The sequence below is a fragment of the Nycticebus coucang genome, chromosome 3 (assembly GCF_027406575.1).
Source record: "Nycticebus coucang isolate mNycCou1 chromosome 3, mNycCou1.pri, whole genome shotgun sequence".
NCBI classification, from domain to species: Eukaryota; Metazoa; Chordata; class Mammalia; order Primates; family Lorisidae; genus Nycticebus; species Nycticebus coucang.
The window spans coordinates 1,746,688-1,768,299 of record NC_069782.1 but is presented as its reverse complement, the minus strand read 5'-3'; the positions used below and the strand labels follow the sequence as shown (position 1 = coordinate 1,768,299).

Below are 21,612 nucleotides of genomic sequence, written 5' to 3'. Positions count from 1 at the left end.
GCACTGTCTGCAGAGGACAGTGAAGATGGCCAGGACTTGCCATGTTGTTCAGGTCATGGCTTGGATTCTGAACCAGCCTGCGTGTTTTTGGTATTAAGTGCCTGTTTCTATTAGTTATTGTCACAAAAATGCCGTGCCCCAGACCAGAAACTCAGTTGGTTCCTGATGTCGCTCAAGACTGTGGGTCGGCTGCAGCAGGTAGACGGCCCCTGGACTCCCCGATTCTCTGCCCCTGCGGTCACTGAAATGCCCCTGGCTGAAGCAGCCCTCAAGCCAGCCCCGCGTCAGGGAAGGTAGCCCTGGGGGCACTTTCTCAGCGCTCACCCAGCTCTGCAGTTACCTGCTGGTTCCTTCCGTCCCATTCCCTCTAGTGCCTGGCATTCAGCAGCGCTTAATAAATGCTTGGCTTGTTGCTGGACTAACGGCAGTTGGTTTCACTGAGCTCGTTGTCTTTCTGGGAATGAGGTACGATGACATCACGCCTGTGCTGCTGGGGACCTTTTGTCCACAGAGAAATTCTTTATAGAAATAAAATTGACCTAAAGAAGAGTTTTCAAACATAAAATGTAAATTCTTTGGCATGAAATGACACTGTTGGATTCATCATCAATTTCCTGCTAAGTGGAAATATGAAGAGTAAACACACATTACTCCTTTCTCAGCTAGAACACGTCTAACTCTTTTAGCCAAATGTGGGATTCATGATCCCATTTTGTGGCCTTTATTCTCTTTAGACAATCACCAAAGATGAATGGCCAAGTTGTCGCAATTTGCAGACACTCAGGACTTCCAGGCCACTCCTGATGGTGATACCCAGAGGTCAGCGTGTGTGAGTTATGTGGGCCGTCAATCAATTCCGGGAACAACGTGAACTTGCAGAAGCTGGCCCCACCCATCACAGGGCAACTGGTGGCCGTGCAGAACAGGGAGGGGGGTAGCTCATTCCCAGATCCATGCTGATCCGAACTTTGGGGCAACAAATGATTCTGCATGCATTTCATAATTTGAATTTAAATGTTATTCCTCTTATTCATGTGGTGGCATTTGGAGAAGGGGACAGGATGGCAAACCCAAGGCTACAGGAGCTCAACAAAAGCAGGCACAGGTGCCTCCCAGAGGTCCGCCTGCTCTTGTCAGACCACAACTGGTCCCGCTCACGCTCTGGAGATGAGCAAGGGGTGCTCCTGGGGGAGGGGCTGCACCAGGTGGGGTCTGTCCTCCACCAGCACCAAACTGCAACTTGAGCAGTGGTCAAGCACCACCCCCTGCACGTTCTCAGGACAAGCGTTGACCCGCCCATCAGGAGGCCTGAGCTCGGGCGTGGATTCACAGGCCAGGCCCCCTGTGAGTGCCCTGTGCCCCTCACCAGCTCAGGTCTGGTCCTTGGCACTCGGTGACACTGTCCAGACCACTCACATGTCTACCCCTTGCCACCTGTGAAGTGCTGTCATAGCCCTCCTTCTCCAAAAGACACTGACTCCAAGAGCTTATAGATAGTGGAGCAGGCAGGAGGACCAGCGTGTGACAGAGCTGGTGTCAGAGTCTGGGCACTGTCCAGCTGGTGCCCCCCTCTGCCCACCTGGTGTGGCCCTGCCTGTGTCCATGTGTGGCCTGAGCAGGAGAGAGTTAAGCACTAGGCTCAAGAGCTAAGAAGATGGCGTACCTGGCCAGGACAAGGCAGGAGCGTGGGGGTAAATGGGGTCAGGTGAAACCAGGTGCTGACAAGAGGGAGGGCTCCCCATAATGGCAGATGTCCCCCACACCACCAGTCGGTGGTGAATGCCCAACGGGCTCACTGGGGAAGAGCTCTGAGGCCTCGCCTGCACTGGGGGTGGAGGGAGTCTGGCTGGAGTAATGATGTCTGCCAGGGCCACTGAGCTGGGGAACCAGAAGGCTGGGACCACAAGCTGGCAGGGTGTGGGGTCTGGGCAAGGCAGGTCCTCGCCAGGACCTCCACCTCTGACACTGGTGTCTGGGCTCCTGGGAGAGGAGCAGGCAGCTCCAGGATTCAGGCAGAACGTATGTGTGGGGTCACGAGGGTTACTTATTTCTACATTATAGGGGCGGGGTGGAAAAGGCCCTGCTGGTTCTCCCTCAGATCTAGCTCCTGTTCCTGCCATGGACAGTGGGCTGTTGGCTGACCCATGTCCCACTCCCTTGTAAGATGGGCTGGTGGTGTGCCCCCTCCCTGCCTAGGGCTGCTTTGAGGACCGTCCAAGGTGACATCACTCAGAGCCCACAGCACCCACCAAGGACAGCAGTGAGGTCCCTGCCTGTGGTGTCGTGGTGAGCAGGAGGTGAGTCCGGTCAGAGTGTGACAACATGGCCACACTGTAGACTGCTCAGCCTGCCTCCACCTTGGGCCCTGGCACCTCCAGCAGGCAGGGAGCTTGCTGCCTGTGAGCCAGGGCTTGGAAGGATATGGCCCAAGGGCTATGTGTCCTGGCGTGGCCTTGATGCTCACCCCAGGTTGGCATCAGCGCCTGGAACACAGAGGCCTCTCGTCCTCTCTCACAGGACAGGAGACGGCGGGTGAAAGGCTTGCAGAGTGGGGTACAACCTAGGGCTGTGGGCTCACTGGTTTCCAAGCACACACTCAGGGATGAGCCCATCAGGAATTCTGCTCCCAAACTCCTTGATATTTGGCTTAAAGTTCAGCTCTAAATATAGACCCATTGGGGTAAGTCACCAAGTATTGTCTTTGCGGGTGTGTGTGTGATCATTGCGTGTGCCGTGGGGTGGGTGGTGTCCTGGCATCTGTCCCAGGGCCTGTAGTATCGCAGGAGCAGGCAAGCCTATGCCAGTTGCCAGGAGCCCTTGGGACACCTGCTGTCCTCCCTTCCCTTCCTAAAGGCTCCTTGACTGGCCGAGTCCCCGCCTGCTTCCTGGGCCCCCACTGGGACACAGAAGTAGAAGCTGTTGGAGGTGGAGTTGTGAGATCAAATGGGGAGCCCAGCAGCCTGTGGGGGAGTCGGGATTGTTGTGGGGAAGAGACTGAGAACACAGGCTGAGCGGCAGGCCAAGCGGACTCCGGTGCCCACAGAGGCTGGTGGTTCTGTCCTGACCATCTCTCCACCAGCTAGAGGCAAACTCTGGCCCCACCCTTCTGTGTGGGTTACTGGGGAACACCAGGGTGCTCCTCCCACAGGGGCACTGGAGGGCCTCTCTCTGGGGGGTCTGGGGGTGACCCAGAGGTGGCACAGAAGTTCTTTCTTGAGGAAGAAAAGGATAAGGCAGCTTTAAGCCCTCAGCAAACCTGAGTGGCCGCTTGTTTGGGAAATAAAACTGTCTGATGATTTAGCTGGTGGCTGAATCAGAAGGGCAGTGCCTGGCTTCTGTGGGTAGCCCCCATGAACTTGGGTGTTCTTTCTCCAGATCCCATAGGCCCCACGAGGTAGGCAGCTCCCCTGTCTGGATAGGACCCTGTGCCTTCTCAAGCTGGTGGCTCACAGCCCGGCTCTGCCTGACCAGACGGATCACCTCCAGCCCCTCTGGGGTCTCCAAGCTACAGGCAGAGTGGGGCATCCCTCGGAGGCCCCTGCAGATCAACTCGGCTCACTTGATTCATTGATTTTGTCAAGGGTCCGTTTATCACACTGACAACTAGAAAAACCTTAAACAAATGTTTGTCATCCTTGGAGGGTCTCGGCCAGCTCCCAGGAAAAACAGCAGTGGCTCAGAGCGCCCACGTGGGGCTGCCTGGTTGCCCTGGGCACTGGGCCCCTGGTGTCCTGCTAGTGGATGGCCCAGCCCCCGTGGCCTGGGGAACATCCTGAGACAGAGGCCCAGGGCTGGTCACAGGCACCGGTAGGCCTGCTTACTCTTCATTCATTCATTCCCTCACTTTTCACCTTGCCAAGTTCCCAGCATTTCACCAGTCCCTTCTCTCCACTGGCGCAGGCCCTGCTGTTCCTTCATCTGAACTGTTCTTTCCTGGTTCCTTCACAGTGTGTGTAGTGCCAGCTTCCCTCAGATGCCGCCTCCTCAGGGAAGCCTTCCTAGAACTCCTGACTCACTGGGCAGCTGCTCAACTCTGGTCCCCTGGCAGTTCCCATGCCCTGACACCTCATTAGAGGTGCATACGTGGGGGGCTTAGCCATGCTCCTGGCTTCCTCCTCAGAACTCTGATCAAGGATGGACCCTCCCGAGATGGCGCTAGGGAGTAGGATGGAGGGAGGGATGGACGGATGAATGCTCAGGCTTCCTGACCTGGCACTGGACAGAAGAGGTCTGGGTCACAGGGGCTGAGTCAGGCCAGGTGACCAGGACATTCAGACTCAGGGTCGTAAAGGAGGGAGGAGTGTCCCGGGAAGAGCTGTCCTAACCAGGTTGTGCCTGCCCTGGGGCCTGCTCCCCTTTCAGGGTATGTTGTAGGGAACTGTATTTTGGAAGGTTCCTGATCACATCTGCCGAGGTGCAGGCCAGTTGTCCGGGTGGGCCATGCCCCTGCCCTGGCTGCCTGACTTTGGGCACAGCCCCACCCAACCTGGCCCTGTGCAGCCTGGGCCTCTCCTTGCTGGGGAGGTCACGTCCGGGTCCCCAAGTCTGGCTGAAAACTCGGCCCCCAGGTGATGTGTGCTGCTCACAGGGTGGACACCTTTAACCTGCCCAGTTTCCATCCCTGCCTAGTGTGGACACTTGTGTTTGTTCAGCCCACTGTCCAGAGACTATGCAGCTTGGAGAAGACACGGAAATTCCTTCTGAGTGGAAGAGGAGGCACGATGGGCTTCCTTTGTGCTCTCACTCCCAGATCCCTGATCTTGGCAACTGCTCCAAAGAGCCCACCTCCCACCTTGGGCCGGGCAGAAGGGTCCTGGGGACAGTCTGAAGGGGCCTAACAAGGCAGCATCTCTGGGGAAATGCTCGCTAAGCTGGGCTGTTGGCTTTGAAGGTGCAGAAGTTTGACAGGCTAGTTTAGTCCATCATTTTTTTCCATTAATAAAAATTAGGCTAGAAAAGAAATTATCATAATCCAACATCGACAGTGAAGCTTTCCCATTTACTTCTCTTTCTGTAAGTTTTTTTTAATCGAAATGATTTATGATTAATATAGTGCATATTAAAACTTTTAACCTGGTACCTTAATAAAGTAAGAAATGTTCCCAACATATTACATTTTTAATCACATGAGTTAATTACTCTTTAGGGAGGCTTTGGGAATTCTGGAAAGGAGAGTATTATGGATTTCAAAGAATGAGACTCAAACTGTCATTTTAATGAGAATGCAAATGAGAATTGTTAAGGTTCAATGAAGGTCACAGCAGCTTAATCATCAAATTATTATGGCCATTTATTGCCAGTAACAAATGAATATTAAAAGCTATTGTTTTAACAGATTAGACCTCCAAATTGTTATTATTTCAAAATTTCCCAGGTGTCTGAAATATAATTTAAAAATTATTAAATGCTATGATTGTCTTCAAACCTGTAATCCTCTCTTGGGGGTGTTAGTTTTACAAAGGTGTGGCCTCTCGTTCCCAAATGTCAGAGTCCAGGTTTGTCAGTGCAGAGACACTGGGAAATGTGTGGTCTGGCTGGGGCGGTGCTATCCTGCGTGCTCAGGGGTCACTGTGCAGGGTAGCCCCAGGTGCCAGCAGGTGTAATAAGCTGCTCTCACAAGGCTCCCCCAAGTTTTAAAAATTGATAAACCATTTAAATGTTCTGAATGGAGGTTGACTAACAGGCCTGGGCTATGACCTTATTTAGAAGTGGACATTCCCTAGGCCCAGTGTGGCTGCTTGGGGCCGGTCCCATGCAGGCATGTTCTGGAACAGACAACACACGCATGTCCACTGCCGCGTGGTCTGAGCACCCTGCCCTGCCTCAGGCCCCTGTGTGGCCTGTGCCCTTGTCCCCATTCCTTAGGGATTAAGGACAGCGCCTGCCTCCCAGGGTGGCACAGAGCCCACACTGAACGGCCCCCTGGCATGGCCGTCCCACTACTGCTGCCACCCACCCTCTAAACAGCCTTATTCCCAGATCCTGTCTAGAAAACAGGGAGCAGGGAGGTTGCTGAGCACCATGTGGACCTCTCATGAGCTGCTCCAGCGCTGCTGACCTGTTAAGGGCAGGGCCAACTGGGTCCCATGAGCCACCAGGGCCAAGTTGTGGCCTCCAGGCTCCTTGGGACTCTGGATGCTGCTTTCAGAGACTGTCCATGACCCTTTATAAGGTGTCTTTGACAACAGATGGGACAGCTGGTCTCCCCTGGTCTCTGGCCAGCAGCGAGGGCAGGTCTGGGCCAGGGTCCTGAAGCCACTTTTTGCGGACAGTTCTGCTGCCCACAGAAAGGTAAGTCATCTGTAAAGTTAGGAAACCGCTAGGCCACATGGGGCCCCCACTTATTCTCTGCTCTCCTTCCTCTGGAGGGAGGTGCAGGCTGCCCCCCTGTGCAGATGACAGTGCCGGGAGGTGAGAGGAGATGTCGGCCCCCACCCTCCAGCAGCCCCCCACTTAGCCAGGCTGGATGGAGCCTCCTGTGTGCCCCCTGCAGCCACACTATGGCCTTGACCTTCAGCCATTTCTCTGACATTTAGCAAGCTGTCCGCTGCCTCTCCCTGGGTTCTCTGCCTGACCTTTGTGCAGCCCCCATGCGTCCTGCAGACAAGTGGCCCATGTTGCCCCAGGGGCTCTTTATGGACATTTCCTTGGACAGCCGTGGGCATTTATGCTAGAATGACAAAGGGGCAGTCCCTAGGCTTTGAATGATCTGGCTTCCCCAGGTAGGTTGAAGGCTGAGCACTGGCCTCGTCCGGGGACAAGCTGTGCAGGGGTCTTGGAGCCAGGATAGCTAGTGCTCCTGTGTGTCTGTTTGGGAAGAGGAGCTGGCACCCAGAGAAGTCTGCACTCCCTCAGGGAAGGGGTTCTGGCTGCCCTGGAAAGTCCCAGGGGGCTGGATCTGGTGCACCCCAACAGGCTGCTGGAGAGGCCACCAGCCTCTCCGCAGCAGTGACCACAGGGCCTTTGGTTGTTATTCTCACTAACCAGTGGGGAGTTGGGGACTTTGGCTCCTGGGAGGGCACCAGCTTATGTTGAGGTCCAAGAAGTCAAGGGTCAAGATCCTGGTCCAGGCCTGGGGTGGGAGAAGGTGCTCTGTGGCAGTGTTGACCCCACCCACTGTACATGAAGGCTGGCTCCCCGAGACCTGCCTGGCCCAGCCCCTTGAGGCCTCGTCAAGCATACTTGCCGGGACTCAGCATGTCCTGTAGCCAGCCGGGCTGCACAGAAGTGCCCTCCCCACCGTCCTTTCTACAAACCGGATGTCATATAGCAAGGGGTGCCTTATGCAGGGCCCCAGGAGCAGACCTCAAGACAAAGTGAGCATGTGATGTCTTTAGGGTGTGAGGAAGTGGAAGGGGGAGGGAGGGCAGTCCATGGATGTGGCTGGTCACCAACACATCATTGGGCGGCCGGGAAAGAAGGGACGACACCCGGTTGGGAAAAAGCAGAGGCCATAGCTGGAGCTGTGGGCAGAGGGAAACTCAGTGTGGACAGGGTGGCTCAGAGCTGTCTTGAGGGGCCTGGCCAGGCTGGGGAGCAGGCCACCCCCCAGCAGTGGAGCTCTGCCTCTTGGTCAGGGAGCAGAGTGGTTTTCCCTGGTCAATCCCGAGTTGGCCAAAGGGATGGAAGTGAGGGAAGCTGGAGGTCACTGCTGTGTCCTGGCCATTTGCTGATGGCAGAGGTCAGAGATCTGTTGTCTTGTGTGGTCTGCTCACTGTCCATCAGCAAGGTCATCTTCTCAGCCAGTGGGGCACTTTGGGCAAGGATCAGGCCACTAGCCTTGGCTTGTCTTCCCAGGGTGAGGGGTGGGGCTGCTGCCTGCTCATAGGTGTTGGTTGAGGGCTGCTCCGTGGGGAGCCTTTGACCACACGGGACATCAGTCTCCTCCACGTGCGGAGTGAACCCTGGTGTTGGAGAAAGCTTCTAGGCCTGGGATATTAGATCTGGCCTTCAGAAGTCACAGAGGAGGGGTGTTAATGTCATGTCCAGGCATGTCCCTGGGCTTCAGTGGGGCTTTCAGCTCAGGTCAGTCCGTTATAACCACCCCAGCAGCCAGAGCGGCAGCCCCAGGTGGGTGCTTCATGCTGTACACAGTGGCCCTGCAAAGAAGGTAAGCCAAGGAAACCGCAGCTCAGGGAATTTCCAGCTGTGTCCACAGCAACAGGGGGTTAGAAGAATTGAAATCAAGGGCCAAGCTGCTCCCCTCTCCCACGTGGCGTACTAGCAGAGGCTGGGGTGGGATGGGACGCTATGGGGGAGCCCTAGGGCACAGGGGCCACAGTCAGGAGCAGGTGGGAGCTGACTCCCAGCCCACTTCAAGGCATGTAGACTCAGGTTTGGAAATGGTTCAGGGAATGTGCAAAGATGCCATTGTCATGGCCAAGAGCCCCACATTTGGACCCTGAGAAGGTGCAGTGGGTGTGCACTTGGTGCCATCTATAAGGCTCCGGAAGGTGGCTCTGCTCACTGGAGAGAGGACTGGGAACACAGATGTGCCCAGATTTAGGCACTCAGTCTCCATAGAGCGTGAACTCCTGTCAGCACAGCAGCCAGCTGTGGAGTGATACACCTGTCCTCATGGCTTTTTTGTGAGCACCTCCTCGTTCATTCCCAGCAACATTTAAGGAATATTCAACATACAGCCACCGCCAATGTGTAACTCTTTCCAACTCCACTCAGCTCATTCTGATTGGCTTGTATATACTTTGGGAAGAATCCAGTATTTTCTTTCTCAGTTGAAGGCTGCTTTGCTCTTCTCAGATCTTAGCTTCTGAAAGTCCATCTACTTTAGAGCTCTGTCTCGCTCTGATGCCACTGAAAGGATTTCCAGTGCCTTGCTCTCACCCCAAACCTGTGCTCAACTCGCAGGAACCGCATGTTGGCCCCAGCCATGGACCTTACTGTGTGGGGCTGGAAATGCCCTGGAGCGGGCGCTCAGGATGGTGAGTCAGGGTTTTATTGTCTCCTAAAGGCTCCTTGCCCAGACCAGAGCCAGAGAAGGATGGATGGATAGGTGGTAGATGGATGAATGGATGGATGGAGGATGGATGGATGGATGGATGGATGGATGGATGGATGGATGGATGGATGGATGAATGGACAGATTGTTGGATGGCTGAGTGGATAAATGGTTGGACAGATAAATGATGAAGAGATAAGTGAAGAGATGATGGATAATGGATGGATTATGGTGGGGTGGATGTGTGAATGCTGGGTGGATGGATACATGATGGATACATGGACAGATATTTGGTTGAGTGGATGGATGGATGGATGGATGATAAATGGATGGTGGATGGATGGATGGTGGATGAGTAAATGATGGATGGATGATGGATGGATGGTGGATGAGTAGATGATGGATGGATAGATGGTGGATGGATGGATGGTGGATGGATAGATGATGGATGGATGGTGGATGAGTAGATGATGGATAGATGGATGATGGATGGATAGATGAAGGATGGGATGGATGGATAATGGATGAGTAGATGATAGATGGATAGATGGTGGATGGATGGATGGTGGATGAGTAGATGATGGATAGATGAATGGAGAGATGTTAGACTAATGATGGACAGATAAGTGAATGGATAATGGATGATGGAGGGATGGATGGATGATGGGTGACAGATAGCTAGATGAGGGATGAGTGTATATATGGGTTGATGAGTGGTGATGGGTAGTTGGATGTATGGATAAGTGTATGGATGTATGTATGGGTGAGTGGATGGATGGATGCGTGGATGATGGGTAAGTGATGGACAGATGATAGATAGATGTATCTGTGAGTGGATGGATGGATGGTGGATGGACAGATAGATGAGTGGGTAAGTGGAAAGGTGAAGAAGGCCCAATAAGATGCTCTTCTCTTCAGGGCTTCCCAGGTACCTCTAGGCATAAGCTCAAGCTCAGCCTCTCCTTGTATTGATTCAGGCAGCTGCTGAGTTCCCTGAGCCTCAGTTTCCTCAGCATTAAGTGAGGCCTTTGCCTCACAGGGTGTTGTGAGAATAAATGGGATCAGGCATGTAGAGCTTGTGGCCCCTGCTGGGTCCGGCTCTGCTGTGCCTGGGAAGTTCTCAGGACCTTTGTGCGATGTCTGGGATCCTGCAGGCCTGTAGTTAGGCAGCTTTTGTTTTATTCACCACTGTTGTCCCAGAGTTGTGCTTGGAACCTCAGGGGGTCTGGTTCACCCTCCCCTCTGCCAGGGGTTCACCATCAGGGGGTTCACCATCAGGGGGTCTAGTTCACTCTCCCCTCTGCCAGGGGTTCACCATCAGGGGGCCTGATTCACCCTCCCCTCTGCCAGGGGTTCACCATCAGGGGGTCTGGTTCACTCTCTCCTCTGCCAGGGATTCACCATCAGGGGGTTCACCATTGGGGGCCTGGTTCACCCTCCCCTGTGCCAGGGGTTTACCATGTTCCATTTTCTGTCTTCTTTCCAGGGCTTTGCTGTTACAAAGATGTCTTTGTGGACAGGGCCTTTGTCCCAAAGTGTCGCTTTGGGTATATTCTGAAGAATATAATGTCCACATTTGGGGTTGGAGCATCTTCAATTTGATTTCATTTCCTTGAAAATATTTGAGCAGGAAACAATTTTTTTTAAGCAACTACAACAACAAAAGTGTTTGTTCCCCTAAGGGACAGCCTGAGCATTAATGTGGGGGAGTATCCCCCTGGTGCGTGCAACTCTGTTTCTAAAGACCAGGGCACCAGGTGTCCTCCATGGGCCAAGTGGTCCCCTCCCAGCTGTATTAGGAAATGCTTTAAAAAGACAATCTCCACTTTGAGTGAATGGGATCTATTAAGCTCAGCTAAAGCATGAGCTAATGTGTGCAGAGAAAAGATAAGAATTTCAAAAAGGAGATCGAGGTAACAGTGGTCAGGAGCTTGCAGCTGGGGAGATAAGAGCTGCTGCTGCTGGGAGTGGCCAGCAGGGCTGGCAGAGCTGGCCGGTGGCCTGAGGGGAGAAGGGGACATGGTTCCTACTCCTAATTGCCTGCTTCCAGCCCCCTTTCTCCTGCCTGCTGTTCATTCAGCCCTCAGCAGTGGGTCACACTCATCCCAGCCTGTGGGCATGGTCTGATGGGTGAAGCTGCACTGACACGGGCCCTGCTCCTGGGAGCCCAGGCACAGGGGTGATGCTGCAGCATGGCCCTGGGGTGTGGGGTCTCGCAGCATGAGGGTGGAGCAGCTCCCTGGCCGAGGTTTAGTCCATAGACGGTCCTGGGCACTGGCAGAGCTTTGTCTGGACTTGAGTGACTGGTGCATCCGGAGCAAGGAGAGGAGACCAGGGGATGGGGGTCCAGCTCCACTGTGGAAAGCCAGGGGTCCAGGAGGAGGTCCAGTTCCAGCCAGGGGGTGGTGAGCAGGTGGGTTTTGCTGAAGTCATGGCCTCTATTTTCTGGGGCTTCTAACTCCAGGGGAGAGGGAAGTCTGTCTTCACCTGTGTGGCAGAGCCCATGGGGCCTGCTGCATGGTGGACACCGCTGCCCAGGGGTGATGAGCAGTAGAGCGCGGCTCCCCACTCTGCACCTCCATACTTCCCTCTGCATACTGGGGGCCTCTCCCCACCTCCTCTCTCCCACCCTCCTCCCCTCTGCCTGCCGTCCCACCTGCTCTGCTCATTTCTTCCCTTCTGCTCTAGAAAGGGGTCTGGAACTCACCCACTCTGGGGAATAAAGGACTGATGGCAGCTCAGAGTTACAAATTCTCCTCTGTGGATGATTCCAGACAAGGACTGGCAGGACATCTCTTTGGGGTTCCCCCAGCATTGTGCCTCAGAGATCTCCCTGGGGCCAGACCAGATCCTTCCTTGCACGTAGACAGGAAAAGAGGGAAGTAAATGTTGGTTGGGGCCAGCTCCGCAATACTCTCTGCATGCACCTGCTGTCATCCTCACAGTGAGTGTAAATGAGGAATCCAAGCTCAGAGAGATTGACAACTGGCCAGCGGTCAAGTCACGCAGACGGCCAGGGCCACCTGGAAGCCCTGGCTCTTGTGTTTGCCCCATGCTGCCACTGGCTGCTGCTCTGACACCTGCCCCAGCCCTCGGTCCTTCTCCAGACCTCCTTCAATCATCCTCACAGGTGAGGGCTCAGAGCCAGATGAGGGGAGGCACCCTCCTGTTCTCACGGACAGGGCCAAGGCAGCAGCGTCTTTCCTGAACGCCTGAGCCAGCCTAGAAGGAGGGGCAGGGCTGGAGGGTGAGCAGACCGGATGTGGGGGCCTGGCCCTGCTCGAGCCCTTGCTGGACCTGGCCTTTGTGGAGAAGCCTCTGCTCTCAGGGCCTCAGTTTTCTATTCTCTGCAACAGGGTCAGTAGCCTGGGGTGTGCAGGCTACTCAGGGCCGTAGCATTTACTTGGAGGAAGGGTTGATAGAGGGAGAGTAGACATATGGCCGTGTGCAGGGCTCAGACTTCTGCCTCAGGAGTGTGGGGAAGGTGTGATCATAGAAGCTTCTGGAAAGTGGGAGGCCCAGCCCTGACATGTGGAATGATACCTGGGGTAGTGGGGGAGCCTGACACGGCTGGGGGGGCATGCTGAGGGGAGCATCGAGAAACTCAGTTGTCGAGATGAAGAATAATTTAAAGCAATCTTTAAAAAATCATTTGGGCCAGCTGCAGCCCATAGGTTGTGTTTGTGAAAAAAAGTTGGATCGTGGGTCTTGCTGTCACCCATCGGTTTGGTTTTTTACACTGGACGCCACCAGGTCCTGCGGCAAACCAGGAGTTTCCATCAGAGGGTGGGGCACACTCACGGACCCAGCAAAGCAGGGCTGGGTTGTGACGTGCAGAATGGAGCCTTTTGCTTGGAATGTGGCTTCACTCGCCCAGGGTGTTTAGCTAAGGTGGAATGTCCACCTGATTGTCCCTGCCGTGGTGGCCTTGGGGCTCTCGCCAAGTTGCAGCTGGACCTGGAGGCATGGGAGTCTGTAGGGAAGGCTCCAACCAGCTGTGTGGTTGCGATGCTCACCTGTGGGCAGGAGGAGGTCCCTGGCACCCCTCACGAAGCCTCCTCAGAGAAGGACCGGTCTTGCTGGGCACCCAGCTCAGGGTCTGCTGACAAAGCCGGGGACTAGGCCCAGAAGGAGGTGCCAGCCCCGCCCTCCACAGGCCAGCACAACAGGAGATCTTCTCATCTGCTCATCAGGGGTCCTCCCTGCACCCCTGAGCCCCGTGGACACTGGAAACTGGGCCGTGGAACCTTCAGGGACAGAGCATCATCTCCAGGGAGCCCCTGGGAGGGAGGGATGCCACCCTCACCTGTACCATGTTCCACCTTGGTGGTCCCTGCCTCAGCGCTCAGCCCTTCTCTCCCCCCCCCACACTGCCACTCCCTGTGGATGCTCCAGCATTGGTCTTGCCCTCCCCATCCTGGCCCTCCACTCCAGACTCACCACCTGCCTACCCGTGACCTCCTTTAGGTACCGGGAGACGCTCTGCCTTATCCCCTCTGAAGCCAGTGCATTGCCCCAGCCCCTGGGCCCACCGTCCGTGTCTCCCTCCCTTCCCATCTTGGGAAGTGGTGGCTCCAACTTTCCAGCCCCCACATCTCTCCTCCTCCCACACCCAGGCACTTCTGCAGATCTTGCTGGAGTATCAGGACATTGTGCCCTAGTCCCTCCTCACCAGACAGTCCTGGCTCTCCTGACCCAGGTGTGCTCTTCTGTGGCAACTGTGTGCATTACCTGGGAAGGCCCTGCAGGGGTTGCATCAATTGCAGCAGAACCTCCATGGCTGCCCGCCCCCCTCCATGTACTGCCCGCCTCCCTGACCTGCTCCCTTCCCTGCACAGCCCCCGTCCCTGCACTGCCCACCTCCCTGCACTGCCCCTCTCCTTAAGTTAACCAAATCTTCACAGACTGGACGTGCACTACACCTGTATGGTCCAGTGGGTCCAGTTCCTTATGCTGACCTCCTCCATATGTTGACCAGTGTGTTCCAGTCCCTGGTGTCACCTTACAGAAGTGCTACTGCATTGCCCTGGGTTGGGGGCAGGTCCCATGATGGTGCTGTGGGAGTGCACGTTAGCCCCTACACCTTGGGGAGGCTCTCCACCAAGCCTCGCTGCGGTAGCGTGAAGCTGGCGGCTCTGGGGGCTGGGGCTCACGTCTGGTCCTGCTCCCCAGGCACTGCTGACTTGCTGTCTTCTTCTCTTCTGCACTTGGGAAGAGGCAGCAATGTCTCTGGGCCCTGAGTGGCTTCCATGGACTCCCCCTAATGTGCTGGGCCCAGTCCCTTCCACATGCAGCCGTTTGCCCCAGAGGCCTCAGAAGGCTGCCGTCCTCCTGCCCCACACACTCACCGGCAGGTCAGCCTCCCTGTGAATGCTGGCCTCGCTGCTGCCCACACCTCCCTGGCAATCCCCTCCCTCCCCGACACGGTACAGGTGATCCTCCACGCTGGATGGACACCCCCGTCAGGCAAGGGTGACATCACGTCATCCCTCTCCCCTCTTGGCCTTTGGATGTTAGAGGGTGTGGGTACGTTCTCACCAATTTAAAACATGGCTGTGGCGATGTTTATTTTTGCCAACCTAGTACATAAATACCACTTCATCATCTTCTGCAGAGTGCAAGGCCCTACGTTACGTGGACGCCACACAGCTACCTATATTAGTTTACAATATTGGCAACCTCATGTTACGCGTCATGGTAAAAACCCAAACAACAGGTGAAGGTTCAAAATGAATAGCAAATTCTGCCTTCCTCTGCCTGACACCCTGACCTTTTCCTCGAGGACAAAATGGTTAATGGCTTTCTTTTTATTCCTTCTGGCACTCATCACTTTCATCTGTTTTCACTCAGACTTATTCTCATCAGCTCTGGTCATGCCCTTGTTATTATATTTCCCACTCTGAACAGTAAGGAATGGAGGGGGCCTGATCTCTGCTTTGAAACTTGACCACCTTCCTTTCATCACTCGTTTATATACATGAACATATATTCATTATATAACATATAGTTAATGTTTAGTAATCAAAATTTAAGAATTTATATTTAGCTTTCTACTATAATTTTTTAAAGATCTGTCTACATGTTGCTTTTAAAACTTGAACACAAATGATATTTATAATATTATTTCATAAATGTTGTTAGCCACAGAAAGATCTGAGCGTAGAACTATCCAGAAGGAGGTTTAGGAGATATAACATTTTATCGCAGAGATTTTTACCAGTCGAGGGAGACCCCTCTAAGTATTAGGGCCTAATGCTTCTTTTCACATATCGTTTGTAGCTCATTTCACTTCTAGTCAAATATGCTAAATTTCTTTTTATCAAATCTCCCCATGTTCCTGAGTCCTTTCTCTGCTGGAGGGTCACCTAGGTCAGCTTTTTGTATAAGGGATGTGACTATTAAACTGAAATTTTGAGTGCCCTTCATTGGTACGCATTGTTGGCGATTTAGCTGGGTATGAAATTCTGGGGCCCATCATTTCCCCTCAGAACCTGAAGACACAGCTGCCCTGTCTTCTGGAAACTAAAAGTTAAGTCAGTGACAGTTCATTGCTGACTCCACAGAACAATTCTTTTTATTTTTTTTTTAATTCTGCAAGGTTTTAATAGTCTCATGTGTTGCTTGCATCTAGGAATAGATTTTTTTTCTTTTTTTGAGACAGAGTCTCAAGCTGTCACCCTGGGTAGAGTGCCGTGGCGTCACAGCTCACAGCAACCTCCAACTCTTGGGCTCAAGCGATTCTCTTGCCTCAGCCTCCCAAGTAGCTGGGACTACAGGCATCTTCCACAGTGCCCGGCTATTTTTTTGTTGCAATTGTTATTGTTTAGCAGGTCCGCACTGGATTCCAACCTGCCAGCCTCGGTGTACACGGTAGGCACTCTACCCACTGAGCTATGGGCACCGCCCAAGGAATAGATCTCACTAGATCTACATGAACTCAGAGTAGGTAAGTCTCTACAGTCTGAATATGTGTGTTCAGATATGACTATTTTCTCCTCTTGTTTCCTTTTTTCTCCTTTAGAGTTTGTAACAAATGAAAATCGGACACCCAGGATACGCCCTGCATGTGTCAATTTTTTCTACTTCCATCTCTCTTTCTCTGCACCGGGGGAAACTTCTTCACTTATCTTCCCAGCCTTGACTCAGGCCCACGTTTCTGTTCAGTGCAACCCTGTATCTTAACGTTGGCCAGTCACACTCATCTCCCAGAGTCTTTTCTTACTGTCTTCTCTCCTTTCTTCACTGGAGCCTGGTTTTCTTTCATTGTTTTTTAGAATGATGCCATTTTGAAGACTTATGATGATGGTTGTTTTATTTTTCCTCGAATTATTTCTGTCCTCTAAGGGTCTGATGCAGACTAAATATATACATCTGAGCCTTCCTCCTCTTGCCTGTCACTGGCTTTCTGCAAATACCTAGTGATTCCCAGGAGGAATAAAGGTTGAGGTGTGTGTAATGACTGGTCAGTGTGGGTGCCCGCTGCCCCAGGCAGCCGGACAGTGTTTCCACTGGACCAGGAGTGGGCAGGGCATGTGGGCAAATGGGCCTCACTGGCAGCAGGCATGGGGCCACTGGGCAAGGGTCCCCACAGTTGCTGGACACTGGCATTTCACTCCTGGAGACTGTGCTGCCTTGGTAGTGTGTGTCCTGTTTGTAGCGAATGGCCAAGCTCAAGTCCATTCCACCCTGATTCTCTCCTAAGCTCTGACTTTCTCACTGGGGCAGGGAGGTCCTGGCCTTTTTTGTGCCATAGGCCTCTGTGGAAATCTGGCATTACCATGGGGCCCATCTCAGACTAAAATAAAAATCTGTGTTTACTAAGAATACCAATTATATTAAAATATAGTCACTAAATGTCCAAAAAAACCCCATATTTTGATATGGTAATGTTTGCTTCTTTATGAAAATATTACATAAAAAGTCTAGTAGTGGGATGACCATAATTTGAAGTAATGGCGAACATAAACATGTGTTGGGATGTTTCATACCTGTGAAAATGAAATACCTGTGATTTCAGGGGGTAACAGATACCTAGTTACAGCTCAACTATTGTGTTTACTGCCCACATGCTTAAGTGAGGGGTGTTGAGTTTCTGTCAGAGACCTGCTGAGTGGGAAGCACGCCTTCCTCCTCCAGGGCCTCAGACTCGGCGCTGTGGGGCTGTCCCCAGGCAGAAGGCAGAACCCCTCTCTGTGGACAGCTCTCTGCCTGTCTGGCCTGGGCTGAACTTGCCTGACAGCAGTCGTTTGTGAAGGGTGGGGGACGCCCTGGCTTTGGGGGACTCAGCTGTGCATCCAGGCACCTCAGGTGCAGCCTCTGGAGGATGGCCAGGACATCGTCATCCTTTAGTGGCCTCAGCCGTGGTCTCCTTTGCTTTGCTCCAGCACCACCTGGCTCCCCTCACCCATTACAGTCTTATCATATTTTAAGAGTCTTTCCTGTCATTTTGGTGAGACCAAGGGTGTCCTCATCCGAGGTCTGTATGTTTTATCCAGCTGAGATGCTTGGGCTGCCACCTTGAATTTCATTTTCAACTGATCTGCGCTGGTGACTGCCTCTTTGGGTGTCAGACATGGGGTTTGCTCCCTCTTTACCTGTGATTTCTTTGAAGATTGCAACTGAGGCCGCATGCGGGGGGGTGGTGCTCTTGGTCCCCCCAGAGGTAGAGGTTTTCCTGCTCCACCTGTTAAAAATAAATTAGTGGGTCATGCCTCTGTTTATAATTTCTTCTGTTTTCCTTTCTCCTCATTAATTCTCTTTACAGAAGGACCTTCTAAAGAGCTCTTAAAATTCTCCCCTGGTGAATTTAGAATCCTTTTCTATTTTCAAAATTTCAAATAATATGTGCCTGACTGGGGGCACGGCAAATATCAGAAGTAGGGTTTCTCCCCAGCAGAGGTACCTCTGGGGGCCAGGGGTGAGCATGCATGATAAGCATCCTTGAGACTGTTGAGGCCTCTGAGCTGTGCGCCAGGTAGTAAAGAGGGCCATGACCTTGGTGGAGGTCAGGCTTTGCATGTGAGGCAGGCCTGGCTGTTGCATGGAGACCTTTACTGGAGAATATCTAGAGGAGTGGTTCTCAACCTTACTAACGCCGCGAACCTTTAATAAGGTCCAAAGGGGTCACGACCCACAGGTTGAGAACCGCCGGTCTAGAGGGTGAGCAGAAGGGGGCAGGTGGGTACTTGAGGGACATGGAGCTGGAGGGCTGCACTAGGGGAGAATGTTCAGTCTCTCCCAGGGCAGGTCTGGAGTTGCTAATGGCTTGACTGGTGTGAGGCTGGGGCCCCTCCTCCAGGAGAGAAGACATGAACCAGGCATGCTTGTCCCATGTGTGTGTGTGTGTGTGTGTGTGTGTGTGTGTGTGTGTGTGTGTGTGTGTGTGTGTGTTTCCGGGGTGGGGGCTGGTGGCAGTCAGTGGTGAGAATTGCGTATCACTTGCCCTGTGACAGATGCTAGGCATAGCAGGCTGGCTCAGGTAGACAGTGTTGAGCCATTAGTTGGTGGCTAATCGTGGCTCTTCCCTTCCCTTGCTGGGCGAAGTGCTCCTGGCTGTCTTGCTTCTACAGGCCTCAGTTTCCCCAAGTGGGCACTGATGGACTTGATCTGTCTGACCTCTAAGAGCACTTCAGGGCCTGGCCTCTCCCTCCCTGGCACATGAGCTTTTGTGCAGGGAGGAGGCACTCTGTATGCCAGCCCTGTGCTCTATAGGTGCCTTCACTGTCCCCTGTCCCACACAGGCCAGAGCAGAGGTTCAGGAAGAAGTGTAACCTTGATTCCTGTGCACAGCTTTTTGTTGGGCATTTGAGATTGAATTTTAAATTTAATTTGGGCAAAAATGTCTTGAGGCCTATCACACTGGTCCTGGTGCTGGTCTCTAGGGCAACCCCCCACCAACATGACACCAGTGCCCCCCACTCTGGGGTGCAGAGGAAACCTGGCCTGAGATAAGCGCTCCTCCTTCCCAAAGGCGGGAAGGGAGGCACCTCGTGCTGGTTTCCTCTGGAGCAGAAGTCGGGCATTTGCTACGCTCCCTGTTTTGGGGTATAGGGCAGCTGGCTGGAAGAGGGTACGGTGGGGCCTGGGGTGTGGGTGCATGCACACGTGTGTGTGTACGTGTGCCTGTTTCCAGGCAGATGTGTCTTCAGAAGCGAAAGGCCCACCTCCAAAGTGCAGCCTGCTCAGAGCCCTCCCAGCCGCCGATCAGCTCCGCGTCCTGATGGTGCTTGGGCAGGGCGTTCCCCGCTCTCCCAGGGCCCTGGAGTGCGAGTGAGGCCCCATGTCCTCCCCTCCAGGCTCCGGCCGCGGCAGCTCTGCAGTTAGGGCCCTGCGCGCCTAGGTGGAGCCCGACCCGTAGTTTTCGGCTGGACCGGCCCCACCTGACCCGCTGGCACGCCAGGCGGGGGCGCTGCAGGGCGGCGGGGGTCCCCGGGGTCCCCTCCGCGGCCCAGTGCGCATCGGCGGCTCGCGGGGCGAGAGGAGCGCAGACGGCGGCGAGCGCGGGCCGGAGTCCGAGGCTGCGCGGGCCTGGCCACCTGGGCTGGGCGAGCGGCGCCGCGCTCCCCTCCCGCTGCCTCCCAGAAGGGGCCGTCGCCGAGCCGAACGGGCGGGCGCGCGCAGCCAGGCCGGAGCATCGTCGTCCCGCAGGCGACCGGGCGCGCAGCGTTGACGGCCCCACCTGTAGGCGCGGCCGCCCCCGGTACCGATACCGGCACCGGCAGCGCCAGCCCAGCGCGAGCAGCCCGCTGACGCGCGGGGCCCGGACCTCGTTCCAGCCGCGGCGGCGGAGGCGCGGGCTGCGGGGAGCGCGGAGGCCGCCACCGTCCGGGGGGGACCGGCCCGCCCTCCCCGGGCCGCGCAAGTTCGATCTCGGCGGGCTCGGCCGGGCCGCGCGGGCCCCGGCGGCGACGATGGTGCGGCAGCCCCGCGCCCGGCGCACAGCCCCGGCCCCGAGCCTGGCCCGCCGTGGCGGCGGCAGCGGCGGCAGCGCAGCGGCCCCCTGAGCCCCGGGCTGGAGCGAGCGCGGGCGGCGGCGGCGGAGGAGGAGAAGGAAGGGAAGAAAGAGGAGGAGGAGACAGGCGGCGCCGAGCCGCGGGCGGGGGGCGACAGGGGGAGAAGGGGCCACGCCGGACCCCCCCGCGCTGCCGGGCCGTTGCGCAATCCGGAGCCGGCCGTCCGGGCCCTGCTGGCGGTGCGGCTCCGGGGGCGGCGGCGGGGCTGATTCATGGGGCCGCGGCGGCCGCCCCCCAACGCCCCGGTCCCCGGCGCCCCGCTGCCCGCGATGGTGGCCGAGTGGCCGGAGCCGCGGCCGCCGCGGCCCGAGACTTTCTGCTGACCTCCCCGCCCCCGCCCGCCCCCTCCCCGGCGCCCCCCCGCGCCCGCTCCCCTCCCCCCTGCCCAAAAAGACACAAATCGCCTCCCGGAGTGGCGCCTCCAGTCGCGGCGGAGCGCGGCGTTGGCGGCGGATGGAGGGCGAGAGCGGGCGGCCGCGGCGGCTGCACCCGGCGGGGCGCTGATGCGGCGCCCGGACCTTCGCTGCGCGACTTCGGGGGCGTCGGCCGAGTTGGCACTCCGCGATGCAGCTCCTGAAGGCGCTCTGGGCACTGGCTGGGGCCGCGCTCTGCTGCTTCCTCGTCCTGGTGATCCACGCTCAGTTCCTGAAAGAAGGTAATTGTCCCTGGCGCGCGGACCTGTCCCCGGGCGCCGTCCCTGGCCGTGCTCCGCGCTCCGCCTGGCTCGCGGCGGCCCCTGCGCGCGACCGGCTTCCAGCAGGTTCTGCCGCCGTCGCTCTTGGCCGAGGCTCCTAGAGCGCCACTGAGGGGCCGGAGCGGCGCGACCCTTCCCGGCACCCAGCCGGGGCACGAGCCCGCTGCCGCGTCTCCACTGGGGAACGCAGGCCCGCGAGGAGTGGGTGAGGCGCGGGATCGCGGCGCGCCGTGGCCTTGGTACCCCTCGCGGTGCTCTGGAGCCCAGGCCCCAGCCGAGGTTGCTGTTCCGCCCTTGCCCCACATGGCTCGGTGGCAACGGCGCCATCCCGCACGTCGCGGGCCCTCGGTAGATGGCACCAGCGCTCCATTGTGGCCGGCCGGCCGGGCGGGCGCCGGGTTGGGGCCCGCGGGCGACAGGCTAGGCCTGGGGTCCTCTCCCCGCCTCTCCGCCTTCCAGGCTGGGTCAGGGACCCGCGGCTCGGGCAGCAGGGGTTTGGCCACCTGGGTGTGTGCGGGCCGCACCAAGTTCCTCCACTTGTCCCCTGGGTCCCTGTTAAAGTGCAGAGCTGTCTGCCACTGTTAGGATGCGCAGGGTTAACAGTTGGACCTGTGTGGCAAGAGGGGCCCCTGGGACTGAGGATCCTGGTACAGAGGGGGACAATGCACACCTCCCTGTTTGTTTGGGGTGACCTGGCACCCCAGGCTCACTCCTGCAAACTTCCTGGTGGATGGTGGAGGGAGGGTGGGGTAGACTCCCCTTGCCTGGAGTCTTGGTACACTCTAGGCTCAGCCTGTGTGCCAGTCTCAAGGGGTGAGAACTGGTGGTCTCACCTCCCCTGTAACACCCACTGCCCATGGGTGGCCAGTGTACTTGCACACAGACCCTGCCAGCTCCGCTGGGCTCTTCCCTCAGCCCGCAGGAAACAGCAACACCTGGAAGGAGCT

At 55.9% G+C, this 21,612-nt stretch overlaps 1 protein-coding gene across 2 annotated transcripts in view; it reads left to right on the top strand.

The window, feature by feature from the left end:
* TAFA5 (TAFA chemokine like family member 5) overlaps positions 1 to 21,612 on the top strand; it is a 160,442-nt gene that overhangs the window by 49,857 nt on the left and 88,973 nt on the right. The window contains exon 1 of one of the 2 annotated variants that reach the window (XM_053585787.1): positions 20,361 to 20,626. The exons of the other annotated variant lie outside the window; for it this stretch is intronic. Coding sequence (XP_053441762.1) covers positions 20,536 to 20,626 — 91 coding nt within the window. The 5' untranslated portion in view covers positions 20,361 to 20,535. Of the gene's footprint in view, positions 1 to 20,360; positions 20,627 to 21,612 lie in introns of those variants that run through there. 2 annotated transcript variants of the gene reach the window in all.